Source organism: Seriola lalandi, unplaced genomic scaffold (assembly GCF_002814215.2).
Source record: "Seriola lalandi dorsalis isolate HSWRI2012SDOR001 ecotype SW California unplaced genomic scaffold, Sedor1 jcf7180002054279, whole genome shotgun sequence".
NCBI classification, from domain to species: Eukaryota; Metazoa; Chordata; class Actinopteri; order Carangiformes; family Carangidae; genus Seriola; species Seriola lalandi.
Window position 1 is genome coordinate 485,178 of NW_019524832.1, and position 22,500 is coordinate 507,677.

Genomic DNA, 22,500 nt, shown 5'->3' on the forward strand with positions numbered 1-22,500 from the left:
AAAGAAAATGTGACTGACCTTCAGCACAGATGTCATGAAGACAGAACTGCCCATGAGGGTGAAGATCATGAGGCCAGTAAAGCGTTGCTCTCTGATGCCGAGGAACTTGGGCTGCTCACCAGGAGCTGAGCACTCTGACTCAAGCTTCAGGCTGTTGACGTGAGTGATGGAGAGGACGGTGGCTGCTACGAACCACGGCAACCCCATCAAAGAGCACACACCAAGCATCACCCCCACCATGAACAGATCCAGGTGGTACCCACAGCCTTTCTGAGGGGGAGAAAAGACCAGCGCATGAAGTTGAAAATGTGTAATTCTGATGTACTTTCGGCAAGACACTATACCAGCCATCTTACTAATGCAGTCTACTGCCAGAGTTCAAAGCTGGGACAGGAATGTACCTTGAGTTTGTGCTCCTTCCTGTTGATGATGACGGCTGTGATTTGCTGGTCCATGAAGATGAGGATGGTACAAAGCAGAGCTGGGAGCACCGTTATGACTGCCGTCCACCAGGGGTTGGGCCCCAGTGGGTTGATGTACCAACCTCGATCATCTCTGGTTGGCTTATAAAAAAATTATTTTAGTTGGTTTGACCTAAGTAGTAGATTGTTGAAAAATGATGATGTAACTTAGCAATTTGTAAAATCAAATCTGACAAACAATTTCTTACCTTAAACACACTGGGAACCTTTAGTTTTGGAGAGGGAATCCCTAAGGCGTAGTCGATTAAGACCATTGTAAGGATGGCGAAGAAAACAGCAAAGTCGCTGATGATGGACCTCACCTGATGAAAAATGATTCAAAATGCTCTTCATTAATACAGTTTCCTTTATTTTACCTAATGTAAACTCAAACAAAAAGGTTGCAGCAAACTGGACTCTTCATTGTCAATTTTCCTTCTATCACGCAGTACCCACATCACACCACTAGAGTGTACCACTGCACCATACTGCATGACCAAAGCCCTGTTTGGCAGAAAATGAAGCCTTGTCATCATGCTTGGAACATTTAAACACAATAATGTGAAGATCATGAAGGATGCACCGTACCTTTGTGGGAAAGTAATTGCTGAACTTGAACTCCTTGAGGAAGGCGGACATGAAGACAGTAGAAAAAAAGAGAATGACACACCAGAAGAGGACATCAGGAACATAGGGTCCATCCGGGCCACAGGCGCTGCCCACAAACTCGCCTCGCTTTTCAATACAGTCCTGCAACAACAGGTAGAGGGCAGTTATTCAGGGTAATCATATGATTAGCAATACACCAGCTTCAGCAGATTCCAGGCTTCCACAAACAGGGGTTTATGAGCATCCATGGCCGCCAAAAAAAACAAACTTAACGAAGTACCAAAAAAATGTGCTTTTAGAGTGATTTGCAATGAGTAATCCAATATAATCCAGCCCACATGCCCTTAATCTCCTCTGTTGAGCTCTATCTGGGAGAGCATGCCACTTTAAGGTGGAAAAACCTAAATGTATTCTTTTCAGTCTGTCTTTGTGTAATTTAATCATCCCTGCTGTTGTGTGCATTTAAAACTCCATGGATGAATGACAGATTCCTATTGTCCTATTGTTTTTTTTTGGTTTGTTTGTCTGTTTGTTTCATTTTGTTTTTATACTGAAGGCGTGTCTAGTACCTTGACCTCCAGCGCTTCCCAGTAGATTTCTGAGGCAGTGACGTTGTTGATCTCCCAATACTTCAGGGTGCCATTGGTGGGGTCAGAAGGCTCAACGCATGAACATCTGTGGAAGCACATGAACATCTGGGTGACTAAATAATCCCTTATCTGTCAGGGATTTACTGTACCTCCAAGAAATGTACTCAGTAATCATTCTTTTTTCTTTCTTTTTTTTTTTACTATTTTAAAACAGTATAGCCCGTTTGAGAATTAATGTGCACATACGAGTACATGCTGAGTTTGTCCAGGTTGTTGTTCTTGTTAAAGGGATAGTGTTCGCCCAAGTGAATAAGTTTCTCCAAGGCTTCGTAAATAAAGATGATGCAGATGAGAGAGGCGAAGGCTTCCTCTGTAAACCGCGTGATGTAACAAACGAGGGAACTTGCATCTGTGGCCACCAGCACAATACAGAGGAAAGCTGTCCACAGACCAATACAGGCTCTCAGTGACAGATAGGATAAGCCATATTCCCTATGTGGAGATAAAAAGGGAAGCAATCATTGTGGAACATATCAAATCACATCATATATTGATTATTTAGTATTTGCAATGTGGCAGATTGAAGAAAGTCATTAACACAATGAAATGTGATGCAATAAATGATCTATAGAAGGCCAGATGTTTGGGAGATGGTACATTGATGTTCACAAAATTTATCCAGCAGCAATCTGATAAGCATCGGACATGTAATCACAAAATGATGCAATGATCCGAGTTCACTGGTCCTTTAGTGAATGATTTATATGTGCAGTCACATTAAATCGAAACGTACTTGCAGAATTTGAACAAAATCTTTTCAAATACAAGCACTGGCCCTGTGCTGCCCAGGATGGTAAGGGGCTGCCCAGCAAATAGGGAATAGGCTATTCCAGTCAACGAGGCTCCAAACAACGACTCAATTGCACTCTGGAAAATGGAAAGAGGACAGAAAGATTACCGAATGAAAGTTACCTTCAAAGGCTTTATCATACTGAACTGCAGCTGTTTCCTGGTTTATGATCTGAAGGGCTAGCACAGTGCACAGCAGTGTACAACTAGTCTTGGCAGAAAGCTGTGAACATTTAGAGGAAAGAGCAGGTGATTTACTATGCGTCCTTCTGTTGCCTCGCCCAGTAGTCCTCCAAAGGTGATGACAGGGGACATGCAGGCACAGTAGAGGAACAGGAAGGAGGCCACGCACTGCAAACTAAACGCATCAGTATAGTCGGACAGGTAGTGGGGTGCCTTTCGCTTGATGTCCAGAATGAGACCACCAAACCACCTGGGAATATAAAGAGAAATTTGCTACTTGTGTTGCTAATTGACTTGTGAAATTTTCATTTTCAAAGCATAAACGATTCTCTCCAGCAACAAAAGAAGTTAAGTTGTTCAGTATTCAGCGTTTTCTTTTAAAAGTGTGCAAGATTTTTTTTTCGGTTTCCTTAACTTCCCTTTCTTCTACCGCCCCCTTCCCAGTGTTCAACTGTGAGTATGGTTTAGTGTGATTTTCCCTGTACTACAGCAGGCTAGTTGCAAATAGAGAGCTCAAGGCAGGATGTTTCTATGGAAACCACTTTATGACTACAACTACAGACCATGTTTACCCAGAAATAGACGATGAGTATTACAGCATAGAGTCTGCAGAAAAGTGGTGTTTTTCAGTTTTATGGGCTTGATTTTTGTTTTTTGTTTTGTCCAATGCAGAAAACCTGCAGTAAGTAAAGAGTAGTGTCAAATAAACCTTGAAGCACATTAATTTACTTAAATTTTATCCACATTTCCAGGCAATATATAGAACCCAATGCCAAATGACTATATTTCATGTTGAACACCTAAGTAAAAGCTCTAAACACTCAAAAAAATGCCAATATTTTACAAAATAACTCAGTTGAAGGAGCAAACAAACAACAAAATCTCATATCCTATTTAGCAGCACTGCTTCTTCTTTATATATTACAAATCACAACAAAATAAATGTATTGCAGTGTGAAGCTCAGGAGGCTGAGTTGAGATGTAAATCAATTCTCTGCAGGAGAGTAGTGACTGTAGAGAGTAGGTTGCATGGTGTAGTACATCAGCACTGCATATTTGCAGTTTAGTATGAGGTTACTTAAAATAATATTTCTTTACTTCTGTTTATAGACTTTATGCTATTCTACTGATCAGATCAGAATTTCAACACAAATACTGCACATTGTCCTTCCCTTTGTGACTCCCCCACCTTCCAGTGCGTTCCAGTTCTGGACCACCATGGCCATCGTGCTCCTCTTCCTCCTCACCCTCTACTAATCCGTTAGGTAAAATGTTACTTTTCTTCCTCTTCTCCTGTTTCACAAAGTGCACAGCAAGTTAGTTCTTTTTTCAAGTACAGATTGTTAAAGTTGGCATGTTACAGAAATCTAAACCAGAAGAAAAGAAGGTAACCAGCTAACTGAAGTCCTACTAACCTGTGATGGTACATTCTTTGGTGGCTCTATCCGTATGGATGGGTCCCACTCGCCTGGGGGCAGGACTGTCACTTGATCGAGGAATTCATCGACCCCAGCGATCAGATCATTCCGGTCTTTAGCTTTATAGGCAACATCATGGAAAACCTGGAAACAGAAAGGTAGGTTGGGCTTTTGTATGTGCATGTGCATTGCACTGTATGCAAGCCTCACAAGTCCTATTACATTTGAAGCATATATACTTCGATGTTTGATGTCTGCCAACTTCAACCATGAATTCACAGTGTCTCTAGTCAACTTAAGTCCATATAAACATGTGTTGAACACACTATACAAACTCTGTACAGACATAAGCAAGGCTAGGACACTAAAACCTGGGACTTACTCACTGTGAGACAGTATTAATCACTTGCTTGCTGAAAAATTGTCAAATCTCATTCCTCAAATCTACTCATTCCAAAGAGTGTATAATAAAGCCCATCTTTTCCTCAGTGATGGATGGCAGCCTAAATCCCAGACAAAAAAGGAGGATATGATGACTGACTAATGGCCAAAAGCATGTCATAGAAGCTCTGAGCTGTGTTTCATGCTGAGAAATGTTCCATCACTTCAGTAATTTGTTGAGCTCTGCTGGACTGTGAATTTATGCAAAGTGCCTGCAGAAAATCTGAGTTCGACATCTGGTTGACATTGAAACCAATCCACCCTCCTTTTGAAAACATTTGTGTATAAAAAATTTAAAAAAATCCATAGGATGTTGATTGGAAATAAGGGGTTCGGTGAGGAATTTTTACCTCATCTGTCATAAGTGTTGCAATGGATCTTCCAATCTCATGATATTGAGGCGCTCTACCCGAGGGCCCCAAGAGAATAAACAGAAACCTAAAGGCAAAAAAAGATCTTTGAACTGTCCTATTTTTAAAAGCATTATCAAATCAAAATTGAATCTCAACCACCATAACAGCATATTTACTATAAAGGTCATAAATGGGTCAGCGGGGTTAATAAGAGATATTAGCAGAGGAGGTCGAGCGGGTGTTACAGTATCAGCCTGTATTAACCTTGTGGCGATGGGGACTTCAGCCAGCCCGTTGAGCAGAACTGCTGGTGAAAGGCGGACAAACGCCACCACAGGCTTGTTCAGACATTCTAGCTCTCCCACTAACACATTACAGGCTTCAGCTCCCGCCGGGATCTTCTTCATGAAATGAAGGTCTATCTGAAAGAGGACACACAATACACTGATTAGAGTATCATATAAAAGTCCCCAACACCCTTTCCAGTTATCTTATGGTTTAAGCGGCTTTGACAGAGAGCATGCTTTGACAAGTAAAAACAAATCATTCACATTTGAAAGTGCAATCTATAAATATGCCATTATTTTTTACTGTTTATCCACACATTAAGCCATAAATGCAATGATTTCTCTGGATTGTCATCTAAATATAGTCCAGCTGTCCAGGCTTTATGTGTCATAGAACAATTCATATAAGTGTTACAATTAAATATTACAAAAGATTATTGAAATGTAGCTATTAGCTCAACCTATTGCGTAATATTTGATTTGAAGATGAGGTATCTTTCATTTCCTATAAATATGATGCCTATAAGTGTGTAAAAGCTGACCCTGACTAAGACACTGATCCTCTTATAGTATATCTGCTTTTCACTCTTAAATGCAGCGGGACTGCACTGAACAGGAAATCTCTGTATATTGAACGTGTTGATTTTTTGAGATAATTATGTGGAGATAACAAGTGTTGACTGGAGTGTTGTTTGTTCATACAGCTCTGGGGGAACTAGATCTATACAAAATAATTGCTTTGATACTTTGATGGGTCATCACTTACATCAACTCTGGCATAGTGCTAATTTTGAAAGTTTCATAGTTAAAACTGATTATTTTCCCATGTGTGTCAATTAAAAAAATATCAGGAATGTACAGTATAAATTGTAAGAAAAATACTCCCTTCCATTGGGCATGTGGTGTCAGTGAACGGTTTGATGAGTATGAAAATTCACATGCAATCACATGCCATGGACTTTGTGTCACCAGATCTCAACCTGATTGAATGCCTGCGGGAGATTTTGGGACGACGTGTTAGACAGCGCTCCCCGCCACCATCATCAAAACACTAAATGAGGGTGGATCTTTTGGAAGAATGGAATGGTGTTTATCCCTCCAGAAGAGTCCCAGAGACTTGTAGACTCAATGCCAAGGTGCACTGACGCTGTTCTGGTGGCACGTAGTGGCCCAACACCTAACTAAGACTCTTTATTCGTTTTTTCCTTTAATTTGTCACCTGTCTGTATGTATACAAAAAACTACTATGGATTGACATTCATTTCAACTGTTAAAAAAATACATTCCTTATAGGCAGTGCACGTTTTATAACTGTTTCACTAAACAGGCTAAAGTACATGAAACAGTTCAAAATCTGACCCAGATAAAAGGTTAAACTCATATACATTATGCAAAAGGTTTCAACAAGGATTTTATCTTTGTCTTTGCTGTGTGTAGTTGTCATGTGATTATCATCAGTACTGAATGACTTTTAGAATATTTAACATGGTTATAATCCTAATCCCTGACTAGATGACCTGTCCATTAAAAAAGACCGAGACCTGCTGTTCATTGTTTGAAACATACAAACAGGTGAAACACACAATTAAACAGGACAACAAGCTGTACAAGCTTTGTACCATACCTTACTGAAGTCAACTGAACTGTTCTCTCTACTGTCTCCTTTGCCGTCCGCACCCGCTAACTGAGACTGTGAGGACGACATCTGACCTGGATGATCCAGATAAGAGAGTTATAACTCAACACTAAAAGTGTCCCGACAAAGCAGAAATGATTTCTGTAAATACCTCTAGAAAGGAAAACAACAGAAAGGATCACACACAGATCGTGGAGGCCAGGTTCTACCAGTGTTTCTCTGGATAAAAGATTTTCATCACCGCTGTTGTCTCAAAAAATCCAGGCTCATGGTAACATGATTACTGCCAAGCCGGCTGACAGGTCTGGCCTAATTTCTGTATTCATTAAACAAGCGGGGAAAAAAATTAACACTAATTATAGTGTTTAATATGCTCACAAAGCATGAAGTGAAGTTTATCAGTTTGTCATTGATTTGAAATTAGCTTTAAAATGCCACACTAGGGAAATTATATTGCATAAAAGAAGGATTTAACAAACAGTTTGGTGTGCTCTGCACACCTAATTTTGTCATGTGGAATTCTGGCAGACCTGAAGCTTGTAAAATGGAGTTGGCAATGATATGGGCAAGAAATGCTTCCAATTATGAGTCAGTCCTGGTCTAAATTTATCCCAGAATGCAACCAAACAGCTCTTGTACTGTGAAGATCAATAACAAAAAAATTTGTATATTTATAGAATGTACTTCTGAACATTGTTTTTTAATCAACCTTAATTCAACCTAACAAAAACAACCTATTTTGAATTGCCAATATCAACACAAACCATGAGAATACTGCCCTCTAGAATATGTTTTTAAGTATGAGCTGGTGGGGGCAAGTGCAGGCTGTGTAAATCAGCACCTGTTGATTTCAGTGGGGCTGTGGCAGGTGGGTGGGCAGATGGTGGATGGAACATACGCAAGTTAAGCCCATATGCATATAAGACACATACACATATTGCACATTTATAAAGTATCCACACTTCAATACTACTGACCAGATTCAACACAAAATCCAATAAAGCAATGGGTACAAAATTTGGGACTTGCGACCCCTTAAAACAAAGTTATGTCTATATAGGATCCCTTCTCACAGTTTGCATATGGTACATCAACAGGTGGTGACCAGTTCAACTGATGACTGATTCCTCCATCTGAGAGTAATTTAATTAATTATTTAGAGACTTGAAAAAGTAAACTTGTTCAATAACATACAGGAAAAAAGTTTGATAAACATGTTTTTTTCTGCTTTCCTATCTCCTATCTCATGGCCCCTCAGATGTCTTGATGATCTTGCAACCCCTTTTTAGAGGTTCCAAGGCCCAAGGTTGAGGACTACTGCAACAGAGGACAGAATCTCAACTCTCTGGTTTTCTCACCATTCTTGTCCAGGTGGAGCTCCGACGTCCGACGACTAATGTCAGCAAAAGAGCGTACAATTGGTAGCCGGTTAGCAAGCTTCTTCTGGTTCTGGTGATGGTGCTGCTTCAACAGTGTTTCCCGCACTTTCTGTCTGAGCTCATCCCCCAGTGGTGAGTATAACTCCTGGTGGTCCAAGACCATGTCTAAGGGAAACACAGACAGGCTACTTGCATTCATGTGTCAGGGATCTAAGTGAGAAACTTCCGTGTTGCTGTAATTACCTGCAATCTCTTCAATGGTATTGGCTCTCATGTCAAGCAGCACAGTGCTGTTGATGATGCAGCTTCGCAGCTCAAACAGACTGTGTAGAGAAAGAGTGGCTACGTAGGGTTTACTCCATCGCTCTCCTCCATCTTCAACATCCTCTTCAAACTTCAGCCACCTGAAACAGCAGTGTGAGTTCCAGTAAGGAGAGACCAGCAGACGGCAAACTGGCCGTCAATCTGTTATAGCTGTAACAACAACACGCATTCGTTCAGGGTCCCACTTTCCTTATTGCTTCTCATCAGGGTATCGCTGTAAATAAAATATGTCTGATTTACCATTTCAACGGAAGACCATAATTCACATAATGAATATATTTTACAGCTTTATTAAAGCTGACAAGAATCAAACAAAAAAAAGAGTAACATGAAGTGAATTCCTCTATGCAACAGTGAAATGCAATTACTTAACGTAATGGAAACACAAACATGAGACACACAGCTACAGCTCTCATCAGTATAAGTGGGATCACCCACATGACAGGTCCATTCAATCACAGCTTTCAGTAATGACATGTGGGTCATGATTGTGTGTAAATGCTATGTCAGTGACTTGACAGTCTAACAGTACCTGGCACTTTCCCTCCACTCAGAATCCTCTCCATCCCTCACACAGATCTCATCCATCTCTGTGAAGAGGTCATGAGGAATATGCTCCTCATCATCATCCTCAGTTCCCAGCAGGAACTGCACTCTCTGTGAGGGAGTGTCTGGGAACATAAGGAATTGCATGAGTGGTCAAAACTGAAATGATCATATCAAATAGCTTAAGATCACATGAGGTAGAAAGAAATATGTTTCTATGCTATAATGCATACAAGTTCATGATTGTGGCCAATACCATAAACAGGAGACTCTCTACCCTCAACCAAGGTGAGGGCCCGGTCCCTGCTCTTCCTCCTGTGCTTGTTTCCATGGTGACGGTGCCTGCGATGGCTGCGGTGCCTGGTACTGCCCAAGGGGACATGGACCCCAATGTAGAGAGTCCTGTGGCCTGCATGGGGAAAAGTCCCACAACAGTTAAAGAAGGCAACTATCTTGAGGTGTGTGTGTGTGTGTGTGTGTGTGTGTGTGTGTGTGTGTGTGTGTGTGTGTGTGTGTGTTCTCAGAAGCTTTACAGATAATTATTAGGATTTCACTGATCATGGTTAAGCACTACGTCTTTGCATTACTCTATTAAGCTTTTTTATTATTCACCACGGGTTTCTGCTTCATCCTGTGTGATTTTACTTTAATGAAGTGCATTGCTGAACAGATAATATGTGATAATGTGATGCTTACTGCTACTATATAATTTATCATACCACGCTGAGTGTCAGTTTATACACCACCTGTTATAGCTGTACAATGAAAACTTTGTCAGAATTACCTTGTTGACATGAAAATGAAGTAATTGAAGGGTTTTCTGCTAGTGATGTTTGGTTCTGTTTAATGACAAAGAACTTTTATTTTATTATAATTTTAAGGTTTTCAAAGAAGATTTGGGAAGATTCCGTAAGAAGACATTTAATATTGACTTCTTAACTAAAAAACAATGGAAACAGGAACAGGAACAAGCCATAATAATCCACATCTACATTGTAAATAAACCTGTCCCCAGTAAAAAGAAAAGGGCATTTCATGAACTCTACAGACAAAAGTATAGTATAGTAATAAGTAGTATTAGTATTCTTGGTCAGCAGAGGCATTTAAGATGACAGTATATAAACTATAGTAAAGGAACTACTGTATATACTGTATTTCCATGACAATGAAAGTGTGAATTTACAGATCAAATAAATGATGTGCAAAATGTTGCAATTATCTAGTCAGGGATTTGTGTTTGTGTCTTTGTTTGTAAATTATCTTGGTTATGTGCACAGCCTGCAGCTGTGTGAAATTGCGTTGCCTGGTTGCTAATTTGTGTATCCTTTGTTTTTACAATTTAAATGCCTTGCACAACTGTGTTTGTGTTTGAGACTGTGTGAGCGAGATGGAGAGAAAAAGAAGCGAGAGTGTATCTTTTTCTGCAGTCATAAGTCAACCCACTCAGCTCACTCCAGTATGATACGAGGATTCAAACAACCACATAGAGTATATACAGTGCTCTCCAGTATGACTGCTACAGCTATAACAAAATATTAGACATAGGCATAAAACAAGTAATTAATTAAGGTATGGCTTTTTCTTTTTGAAGTTTAAAGCCAAAACACGTCACTACCAATGCACAGGACATAGGATGTTGTTTATTGTCAATAAAGAAAATCACTGTATTGGCTATTGAAACACATCAAACCTTTTCAATTTTTATTTTATTTTTGGTGCATTCAATTTGGGTTTAATATAGTTGCATTCTTTAAAGAAATGCCACACACAGTGTAATTCTTTTTACAAACGCTTACACGTCTAAAACAAATTCATCTCAGCATCTCAATAGCTGCGCATCACTATCTGTGTCTGCAGATTAGGGGTGTTGCAATATACCGCTATTGATGATAACGATTATATTTTTAAAAAATAAATAAAATGTTGATTATTGTGCTAATAATATCCAATAATACTGTGATGGCAGATGTTAGACTCATACGGTTGCCAATATCACTATCCATTAAGTGTAACTGTTCTTTTTGTATGCTTTTGTACAGTTATGGTTATGGACTCTCTCGCCAACTCCCTACACTTGTATTTGAGTCCAATTCATTTGCCAAAAAAGAGACAAAACACTCAATAAACAAAGTTAAAGTCTTTTTTACTAATTTTCTATAGATGTTGCAATAATATTATTGTTATTGTGAATTCTTTTGGCCATGATAATCGTGTAGTGTAAATGTGATATCGTGACAGCCCCTCTGCAGATACAGATGGGAGCAGTTTACTCAAGTTACTCAGTGGTACTGTTTGTATCTTTGTTGTGATTATCCATGTTTTTCAGTGCTTATAAAATTACTGATGTGAATTCATCTCACCCACAGTTTCTGCCTCCCACTCTGCTCTTATCTTTTAACTATGAAAAAGCTGTCAAGAGGACTGCAGCAGTTGCGAGGACAGAGTGGGCGGACTCAGCTGCAGCAGCCTTTTAGTGCTTCAAGCTCTTTGTGTTCCTGACGCGTTCAGTGTCAGTCAAGGTACCTTCAAGATCTTCCTGCTCAAAGTTGGTTCCCTGTTGGGACCGTGCTCCTCCTCTGTCCACCACAGCCTCATCGTCGTTCCTCTGTTGGACACATTGATAAACACACACGATCACATATTCTATACAATGATATTATAAGCACTATTCAATACGGTTTCTGATCAAGCACACAGCTGGAACTGGATCATGATACAACATAACTTCCAGTATACTGATGTATTCTGAATATAACATGTGATAAAATGTTTGTTGACTTGGTGTTCCCTCACAGTTGGGGGCATTATGAACAAACACATTATCCCACAGAATAGCATGGTTTCCATGGAAACTAATTGCACAACTCATCTTGAAGAGTATCTTAGTCCAAACAAAAGCTTTTTATGATGGGAACAATAAATTACCCACCTACAATTAAAGTTTTGCTGCTGTTCAAGGTGCTCCCTTTGCAGTGACCTGTGCTTTGTTGTAAATGGAACCTCAGTTCAAAAGTTGAATCATCGCTTGACTTTATTTTGAAAAAGTTAGAAAAAGTAAGATAGTATTTTTCTAAAGTGGCTCTTTTCTTGTTACTTATTTTATATTGTTGCCAAAAAAAAAAAAAAATTTAAATTTTAAATCACTAGCAATCTTTCTTCTACCACCCCTACCACCACATTTGTTCTTAACTGGTGGAGAAATTTAATAACAACAATTCATTAAACTATTGTATATTCCAAAATAAATAGAATTGTTGATATGATGATGAATTTACTTTTTCACTGCAGCTGAAATTAAGATAACAGCACTGGTCCATACAGACCTTCAAACGTGGAAATACCAGGGAGCAAAAAAAAAAGAAAAAAAAGGCATAATCCTCAGTGCAGAGCTTTTGTCAGATTACAGAAGAGAATACTGAATGACCCCTGCAAATGTCATAAAGCTGTTTGAGCATTTCCTATGAACCTTCCTGTACAACAGCATCACTAAGCTGCTCGTTCCACATGTGACAGCAGTTAATGAGCAGTTACCAAAACTAGCTACAATTTTTTGACTGCTCAACAAGAGAAATGCAGCATGACAGACTGAGAGACAAACATTGCCATATCAGGAGACGACTTAGACTCTCATTGTGTGGTGTGAATGTTGGCCTGCTTATGTAATCACAGAGAAAGAATATGAGGGGGAGGAGGGGGTACGAGAGAATTGGTAAAACCAGGAGAAATGTTTATTTGTCATTTACTGGTGCACATGCAAGGATAGAGTTTCAACACCTGCTTGTGCTTATTTTCTTAAAAAACAAAAAAAAACAAATGTAGGTTAATCATGAAAGTTTTATAGTTTTTCAACATTCCTTTACAAATCTGAACATACTACCACAACTCACCATGAACATTCACAGCTAAATTGTACAGCCATAAACTGTGAATGGCCACGCTGAAGAGAGCACCAGACAAAGGTGACATAACCACTCCAGAGGTACATGAAGAGGCTTATAATAGGCTAATCATAACAATAATAATGAATACAAAAACATTTAAATCTGGGTTACTACGATGCTATGAAAGTAATTTCTAAAAGCTTGAGAGGCTGAACTTTACAGTAGTAGTGGAGAAGTAAATGTCTAGAGCCATGCTAGTGGCTATAATTCATGACACTATAAAATATTAAAATTGTTTGGTGGATGAGAAAATAAGAGATAGGTGGTATTCTAATATCTTTTAAGTTGGTTCAATGGGGCTGCCAGTGGAAATGCCATGTTATTCCTTCAAAAAGTAATTCAGCATTCTGGGAAATACGCTCATGCTCTGTCAAGGGGAACAAAATCCAGCCACTGATTAATATGTTATATCTTGTCTGTTTTATCAGTACACAAGCCGAATTGTTAAAGCAATCTGAAGTTTTACAAGGGGTTATCCATCATTTCTTCACAGGTTGCAGGGATTTCGTGGCTTACAACTTCACAATGACAAGAAAGACTCCGGCAAGTCAGTAGACCAATTGACTGCGTTCAACTTTTGCTTTTACCCTCATTTCACTAACCTTTGATTCTAGCATGCAAAATTTAGCAACATGTTAAGATGACAAGCTAACTGGACACGTGAAACTCAAGCGACAACTTCCGGGGCATCCGTAGGCTGAAAACAGAAGTTAGCACGGAAGTGCCAAAAACTGCAGTTACTCGATTGGCAACTTGAAGTTGGCTCCAAAAGCGAGTCAGTCTTTATAGGCTGCCGTATTAAAATGGCCAACTCAAAAGCAGCAATGTACAAGTTCACAGCCTGTCACAGAACGGTTTTGGTTTCTGTAGCTAATTTCCCACTTCATGACAACTGTACGAGGGGAGAATTTTTATATAACTCACCCATTTAAATGGTATTAACGCTTAAAGTTATGCATGGCCACTTTAAGTGACAGGTGGGAGCCTCACTGTTGGCTAGACGCTTGCTATCGACCCGGCGTCACCTTAGCTAACTCGAGGGCTAGTCAATGACCGCTCGGCCGTGTTTGTGATGTTTGGAAGATTTTTCATGGAAATATCGGACAAACACTGTGGTTTGACGAGCTTGAAGACAAACGTGAACATCTGCTCCTGCCTTTTGAGGTGAGTGAAACTGTAGTACATATATTTTATTTATGTCAACACTAGTGAGCAGATCTTGGTGTCTACACTCACCATACCTGGCTTGTTAGCTTAGCTTGTTTAATAGTTAATTAGCCAGCAAAGGCATTAGCCATGGTTTAGCTTTTGAGCAAGATGTCCAGACGCCCAGCTGTGCTAACGATGCTAACGGGAGTAAATGCTTGCGGCAGTTATTAAAACGTCATGCACCAAAGTCTCTGCTCCTCACACGGCCCACCCAGGTGGAGTCTAGCTCAACCAAGATGGCGACGGCGGTGCAGCTCATCCAAAACTGCTCTTAACAAACCAATAAATAATCTCACGGAGGCTACGTTCATTTTTATACACGGTCTATGGGGAAACTGTGATCTGACTCAGGATCTCCAGAGTCTTTGGGATTGATCCTCTATGGACCATGAATGTCTTTACCACTTGTCATGAGAATCCAGTAGTTCTCTCTGGACTTAAGTGTTCCACTGACAGACTGAGCAGCTGCCACTGCAGACAACAGACTATAGCCTTTAGTTACATTGTATACTTTTACGTGTTTGATCTGAGAAGTCTTAAGAATGTGAACAATGAATAAATACATATAATAAGATCAAGAATATTGTAACGGACCGGGTGACATGTTAATGTAACTGTTCTGTTATAAGGTTACTGTGTTAAGGATGTTAAGTGCAGTTAAGGTAGAAATGGCTCATAATTGTATAATTTTACAGGTTGACAGTGAATGTGTGTTATGCTTAGAGGCTGTGAAGCCTGTCAGTTATCTCAACAACCTATGACAGTGATTGATGTGAGACAACATACCTGTGATTGGCTGATAGTGTGGGGGACAGGTTGTTGTTGTGGCTGTTATCTGGGAAGCAAGAGCTAGTCTACGGCGGGAGTTGTTGAAGTTGTGAAAAGCGCTGAGATTACACGGTGAAAGCATTAAGGGTTTGTTGTTTTGGCGTTGGCTACGACCTACAGTAGCCTGTGTTAAGTGAACGAATAAAGTACTGCTGAAATAAGCTCAAGACCCGTAGCTTCATTATTTAGGGACGCTACAATATTACTATTACAAGCTTTCATCAAATAACTGCTGTGATGTGAACAGAACAATCTGTGAGATGTGTGATGAATAAACATTAACATGACATTAACACATGATTCCGTATTAGAGCTGGGCACTGTGCTGGTGTTGATTAGTGCGCCAGAAGTATGGACTTAAGTGCAAAACTCATTTGACACTGCCATTCACTGCAAATCCAACCAGCATCAGCTAGGATTCAGGAAGCAAAACAAACACATAACTGCCTTTACTAAGTGCTGAAGTGAGATGTGCTAAATTTTTAGGGTTGGCTGTTCCTCAATAGAACCAAACAGATTTAGAGCACTTATTACTGTAGGTATTTTTATCCTGTCAAATGCTTGCTACCAGCTTTTCCCTGAGCCATCTTGACCACCAGATGACCATCAAAGCATTTTGATAGTGAAGGTCGCTGCTGGTCACATCTGCAGTGCCACATGGGCTGGCCAGGCCACTTGGCTGATGTTGATAATCTGTCTAAAAATACACAGGGCATGGATCAACATCCATGCTCAGATTAAACTGCCAGTATTTGTTACTAAAGCTCCAGCCACATTAGCCTATATTAATTGTGTTCTGTGCTGACACACAATAGTAACATTTTAAACATTGTATAATATCCAGCACCTTCAATATAAATTAAAATGCATCCTTTTGGGAAGAGCTTGTATATTGTACCCCTATATTCTTGAATAAGTGCACCATAATCAGTTAAGCCCTCTCAAAACAGATATCCACTTGAAGGGGCTGCCATGACTCGTACACTAAGCTGTTTTATGTTTTTGTGCTGTTTAAATGGGTCGACTGGACAAATGGATACAAGGATGTTAACACCTGTCGGAACATACCCATAGCAGATTGATACTATTGATTGATTGATTGATTGATTGATTGATACTATTTTCATACACCCGAGTGAAAAATGGTCTCTGATCTGAATTAGATCAGATCAATGAACTACATTGTCAAGATATATAAGAAAAATAGGAATCCAAAGAAAAGTGTTGTATATATAGACAGGTGACAAATCAAAGGAAAACCAACATAAAGTGTCTTAGCATGGTGTTGGGCCACCACATGCTGTCAATACAGCTTTAAAGCTCCTTGGCATTGATTCTACTTGTCTAAACTCCACTTGAGAGATGAACACTATTCTTTCAGGAAATATTTTTTATTTGATGTTTTGATGGTGGGGGTAGAGAGCGCTAACATGTTGACCCAAAATCTCCCACAGGTGTTCAATTTGGTTGAGAACTGGTGACTGTGAAGGCCACAGCATCTGATTCACATCATACTCATCAAACCATTCACTGATCCCTCATTCCCTATGGTTGGGGGCACTGTCACCCTGTCTCCCCACTCATTTTTGAGGCTTTTCCTTTAATTTGTTTCCAGTGTAGTACAAGTATATAGGTCCACTCACAGCTCAGGCAAAACTAAAGCCCACTGCTGCTTTTTAGACTAATGATCAACTACTCACCATCAAAATCATGCTAAAGGACTGGCTAGCTGTGCAGCTGAAGTGATATCACAGGATGTGGGACATTCCTGGATCTGATCCCTACAGAGAGCTGTGTCAACTTTGGAGCCATCAGTTGCAGCAATGTCATGAACTGCACAGGCTTTCATGGGGCGCAGAATGCACTGTAATCCTTAAATATTTCTGCTATAAACTTCAACATCCTGTAAGAGGACACGTTAATCCTATTTTTTTCAGAGCTGCTATCTAAGGTGTTTTACAGCTTTGAAAACCTCATTTTGTCAAACTCAATATCTGCTTCCTTTAATTATCCTGCCTTCCTCCTTCTTAAGATACATCAATTGTGGTCAGCAGGAAAAAGGTCTTTTTTACTTTTGCACAGTTTTATCAGGCTTTACTCATTTTGGACAAGTAGAGAGAACGATATCTATAGAAACTGTCCTGGAATTCTGACCTGAGAAAGCATACACCTTCCCCTCTGTTAACCACAACAATTAGAATATTAACTCCATCGTGTCAGAACAGTGAAGATCCCTAGGGGTCAAGTCTTGTCCTACCTGATATTTGAAGAGCCAAGGAGCCTCTGAATTTTCAGGATGCATGAGCTTTCCCTCTGTGTCTTTTTCCATTATCAGTTTAGTCGGAGTGCAACGCAGTCTAAAAGCTGAGCTCTGCAGCGCAAATTCCTGCTGCCCTGGTTCATACCATGCCTGATAAATACTGATGCCCTTCTGGTGTGTCAAACAGCAGTAATTTGTGATTGAGCATCTATCAACAGAGCAACCAGACTCACGAGATTATAGCTATGACATCAGTGCTGCTGCCCAGCAGCATCTTATCAAAGACTAAGCCTGGTTCATACTGAGCCTTGTCTCTCTCCATACTGTAAAGATAAAGAAAAGCTTGTCATGTAGAATTGAATCAACTTGGTCACACCAAGGGAACTGTTTCTGCAGCTCCACCAGTGAGCCTGTCTTCTACTTGCCCTTGCCCTCTTGAGAATTTGATCAAAGAAAAATCAATTGCAATAACAAATGCACATTAGTTTTTAATTCTAACTTTGATCCTTGTGGTAACAGAAACCATAAAATCTAGGGAATGTAACTCACCAAACTTCTACGCCCAACTGATGAGACAAAGGAAGAATTCACCTGAAAGATAAAAAAAACATCACTTTAGTTCAACAGGTAGAAGGTTCATGAATATTTAGCAGTTTTATTCAGTGTAATCTAGAAAGTTCCAAACTTTAGGAATCAGCCACCCAAAACATTTTCACATTTGAACATATTTTTCTCTACATCAGATAAAGATTAACACTGAAATGTTATTTTTAAATTCTTAAATGACTTTCGAGGTCACGTTGTGACCCAACATTTTGAAGCCAAAGCCACTAAAGTAGTACCAAAAGCCTGTGAGTCTAAAACCATCGGCTAAATGGAAAAATCTGTTTTGATGTAAACAGCAAATGGATAATGACAACAAATCTCCTCCAGAGTGATCAGCAAAGACCAATGGGAATGGGCCTATACTTCTCTTTGAGAACATCCCCTGAGAGACTTTATTTTCTTTTATCTGGATTGGATCTAAGAATTTCTCCAAAAGAAAATGTTAAAATAGCACTTGACTTTGTGAGGATATCTGTGTGTGAGCTGCCTCCGTTTGCATTTGGGCAGCTATGACAGAGCAGCATCCTCTCATGATACATTTACTGCATTTTACATGAACTTTAATCTAACCAAGTGTATTTACATGAGGAGATGACACAAGGTCACTTCTGTCTGAATTTACTATATTAACAGGACATCTGTCACAATAGCGATTTGTTTAAAATTATATAGCACAATATAATGGGACCTCACTCAATCACTGCTACAGCATAAATGTTCTACTGTTAAACTCTGCATCACATTGAAACCTCCTACCTCCTGGTAGTGAAAGTAACTTTCTCATCATGCCTCTAAAGATGAACTCACATTTTGGCTTCACTAAATGAATAAGATTTCAATCAATATTGCAGCACCAGCATGTTGAAAGCTGACACACTGTCATTGCTCTTGATTAAAAAGACAAAGTCATTTTCTGTTGAGTGAGTATCTAGAGCTATGCGGGTAAAAGCTCCACAGTGAGCAGCTGTAGCATCACCTGTGGAAGGATACTGACTTTAACACTCTGCGTCTGCCTCCTGGAGCATCTTTTACATTTCTCCACCCCCCACCCCTATATAGCACACTGATTAAGCTTGACATATTAATCTACATAAGTAAATATTTGTCCCAAGAGATCAGTGCTCTTTACCGATGGCAGCAGCGGCTCTATCTGAGCACCCTGGTCCGTGGTGTCCATGATCTTCTCTCTCAGCGCTTCACGGCAGCAGAGGGATGGAGCAGAGCTCTACGCTGTGTGTAAATCCCTGTCAGGTGCGGCAGTGACTGAGCGACCACACAGCCGCTCACATGTTTAAATTGGCGTCGCTCAGCAGCTCGGAGATGATTAACGCTTCTCAGACGCTGTCCCACTTCATAAAAAAAATAAATATATGCGCATAGCTGACGTGGACGCGTCACTCCTGAAATGTTCAGCCTTTGTTTCAGACAGAGGGGATGAAGACTGACATATGATGAAGGCAGAAAACATTAGGCTACTGAAGTCAGCAGAGACCGTGTTTCTCTCCAAACGATTTGATGTTACAGGTTATACAAATATTTCATATTGTGACTCAGTGGGGATAGACTTACTCATGAGGACTATTTTAGCAGAAAAAGCTGCAGCCCGACTCTCCTTTTCCACACAGTGTCTCACTCATAGTTCATAGAAATCGAACTCCAAAAAAAACAGGCACAGAAAACTATTAGATACTAATTTAAAAAAATTAAAATAAAAAAAAATCAACTGCAAATACTTTTTACAAATTCTCCGGGGATTTGTGTTAAAGGATAAAATTAATACTTGTATGACTCTGATACAGCTACCTATCTGAGTCCTCTCAGGCATTTTCCTCCAACCTTAAAATGAACGAAGTATGGAAAGCAATAGATCTGTGTTGACGATGTATTACTGCTGTATTACTGCTAAATCAAAGCCGCATGTAGAATATCTCTGTGAATAAAAATAGTGAAACTCAGGGCAATGCACGCAAAGGGATCAAGGCCAAATTCTTAGAGATGTGAAAGGATTTCATAATTTTAAGTCTGAGAGAGACATTTATTATTGTCTTAAATTGTCTTTAAATGATCACCTTTCACCCCCAGCGTCAAAGGCAGTGGTCGCTGTGTTGTTGGCACATTTCCACCTTTCCTACTCTACCTCCCTCTGAGGACCAATAGCTATATTATTGTTGAAAGACAAATAAGTGCCCATGGATTGTATTGAAGTTACTGAACCTGAGGATGACCAGGCCTACACACATCTCATTTAGTCCAACTGAGTGCAGGTATTCCAGCCACCTATGCCAGCAGATGAAAAAAATGTTTTTGTTATTTTCACATTGGTGTTTGAACTGTGACTTGACTTGTGAGTTCTTATAGTTTTACTTTTTTTTTATTATTGTCAGAGAGTGTGTTTACAAGCCTGTTGGTGGTGTTCATGAGAGCTTGGGGATTGCTGTTGAAAACACATTTGGCACCGCAGTTCTGAGTCCTGTTAACAGCAGGGATCCCTTTAATAATAGTGAAGTGCCGCCATCTGGTGTAAATCACAATCCATGTGTGGTTGAATCCAGAGGAAAACCGCAGTTAGGCTCTATAATTGAGACATAAATAGAAGTTATTATTAATAAATGGTAATTTAAAAAAATCCGTGCGCTTCCTCATAGCTGCCCCTGGACTGTTCTGACCTCCCGAGATCCCCGAGCCACAAACTGAGGAGCTGCTCGATCACAGGACCTGCATTCATTTATCGCCATCTGCTGTTTATCCCTGGGAAGGCCCATCGCTGCCTGTCAGAGTGAGCGTGTGCACACACACACACACACACACACACACACACGCATACACACACTCTTTGTGACAAGCTAAATAGCACAGCTCTTATCGACAGCTGTGAGCATCTCCTTCACACTGAAATTCCAATTAAGCGCACACTGACTTTATTATGCGTCAGCTTTAATTATATGTATTCTTAACTTCATTAATTTGGTATCAGTGTTCAATCATTTTTCAAATTACGCTATTAAAAAAGACAGAGCATAAACAGAGGTTTAATGATTCAATCGGCAATTAACCAATCAATGTGCAATCAATTATATTTGAAAAGATTTCGCACTTTCACCACATATTTTATAAAATCACGTCTTGTTGGTTCCCTCACCCCACCCCCCGGCTGCTGCGGGTCTGTGCACATTTTCACACAATCGAGACTTTCGTTTCATGTGTCACTTCCTTTAGACGTTGGACAGAAAACTTGTCAACTTCACAGTTTTTCAGATATGACCACACACACGCACACACACACAAAAGTTTTCACCCTCCTAAATTTCTTGGCAAACTATGGAAATGCCAAATTCATTCTAACCAGCTGCTGCAGCAAAATTATTGTTGAGTCAGTCTATAGGCAGATCCATTCAGTCAGGTAGGGACATCAGGGTTATCATTAATAATAATAAATACCACTTGAATCACTTTGAATTATGGAGGATATCATAGACATTGTACAGTCTCGCTCCGTACACAGTGTTTCCCATTATTAATCTCGCATTATTTTTTTTCCCTCTTTGATTGAACTTTTTTGCTGTGCGTTTGTGAAGTCCCTCATTATTGAATTTGAATTGTATTGAAACCACCGGTAGCCTGTTTTCTTCGCACGCTCTCCAATTTGAAGGAAAAGTCTCGCGGAGCCTCAGAGAGTTTGTGAGTGTGTGATTGGGATCATTAACTCGTTAATCACCCGTTTCACGGCCGCATAATTCAACCGCTTCGTATTTGTGGAAAAATGATGCGTTCATGAAAATTTGCCAAATATAAACTCTTTGCCTTTTTAAAGATAAATAACCAAATGTATGTCGGTTTTCATACTGAATAAAACATTTCTTACTTGTCCAGATGATAACATCGTTTATTATGTTTCAATCACGTTACAGCAGATACAGAGATTTTCACAACAGCGGAGCGTACAGGCTATGAAAAATAACCATCTGAAATGAATAAATAAATAAATAAGACCCTAAGTCTACATTAACCAACATTTATAACTTCTTTAACCACATGTATCATGAATGTAGCAGTGATCGTCATAAACTTTTGGTAGCCTACAGCTTTGATAAAGTACAAAATACATTGTTTTTTGATTTTTTTTTCACTGACAGAGATTATTATGCCAGTATATGCTACACAAGAACATTTCATGTACAGATCCTCAATGTCTTTTTTTTTCTTTTTCTTTTTTTACTAACAGTTTAGGCTACTTAACAGAATTAATCAGATTTAATCTATTTTGTGTACATCCAATCACTATCACCAAATGTCCAGTAGTATGTACATTATTTTCATAATTACAGTGTTTGTATTTTTGATTTAACAGTGTGAATAGAAAGTGCCCAACCCATGATAGGGCTGAACAGTCAGTAGAGGAAGAATTTACACTTTGGCCATTAACTGAGGAGGTGGCAGTTCTTATTATCTTTTTCTTTTATTGTTGATGAACCGATAGATAGATAGATAGACAGACAGACAGACAGACAGATAGATAGATAGATAGATAGATAGATAGATAGATAGATAGATAGATAGATAGATAGATAGATAGATAGATA

The 22,500-nt window shown here is 39.5% G+C and overlaps 2 protein-coding genes across 2 annotated transcripts in view; both read right to left on the reverse strand.

Annotated features, from left to right (window-relative positions):
* slc4a10b (solute carrier family 4 member 10b) overlaps positions 1–19,179 on the reverse strand; it is a 23,732-nt gene extending 4,553 nt beyond the window's left edge. The window contains exons 1-21 of the mRNA XM_023405595.2: positions 19,050–19,179; positions 17,864–17,905; positions 17,312–17,485; positions 11,600–11,681; positions 9,333–9,485; positions 9,063–9,201; positions 8,450–8,610; positions 8,186–8,371; positions 6,816–6,901; positions 5,169–5,326; positions 4,902–4,989; positions 4,108–4,254; positions 3,882–3,985; positions 2,768–2,942; positions 2,454–2,587; positions 1,907–2,152; positions 1,640–1,745; positions 1,050–1,211; positions 671–784; positions 402–563; positions 19–270 (exon numbers count right to left, since the gene is read on the reverse strand). Of these exons, the coding sequence (XP_023261363.1) occupies positions 19–270; positions 402–563; positions 671–784; positions 1,050–1,211; positions 1,640–1,745; positions 1,907–2,152; positions 2,454–2,587; positions 2,768–2,942; positions 3,882–3,985; positions 4,108–4,254; positions 4,902–4,989; positions 5,169–5,326; positions 6,816–6,901; positions 8,186–8,371; positions 8,450–8,610; positions 9,063–9,201; positions 9,333–9,485; positions 11,600–11,681; positions 17,312–17,485; positions 17,864–17,905; positions 19,050–19,097 (2,919 nt within the window). The 5' untranslated portion in view covers positions 19,098–19,179. The remainder of the gene's footprint in view (positions 1–18; positions 271–401; positions 564–670; positions 785–1,049; positions 1,212–1,639; positions 1,746–1,906; positions 2,153–2,453; positions 2,588–2,767; positions 2,943–3,881; positions 3,986–4,107; positions 4,255–4,901; positions 4,990–5,168; positions 5,327–6,815; positions 6,902–8,185; positions 8,372–8,449; positions 8,611–9,062; positions 9,202–9,332; positions 9,486–11,599; positions 11,682–17,311; positions 17,486–17,863; positions 17,906–19,049) is intronic.
* A 2,628-nt stretch (positions 19,180–21,807) lies between these two features.
* Positions 21,808–22,500, reverse strand: part of tbr1b (T-box brain transcription factor 1b) — a 4,591-nt gene continuing 3,898 nt past the window's right edge. The window contains exon 6 of the mRNA XM_023405569.2: positions 21,808–22,500. This exon is cut by the window's right edge and continues 864 nt beyond it. The gene's annotated coding sequence lies outside the window, so the exon portion shown is untranslated.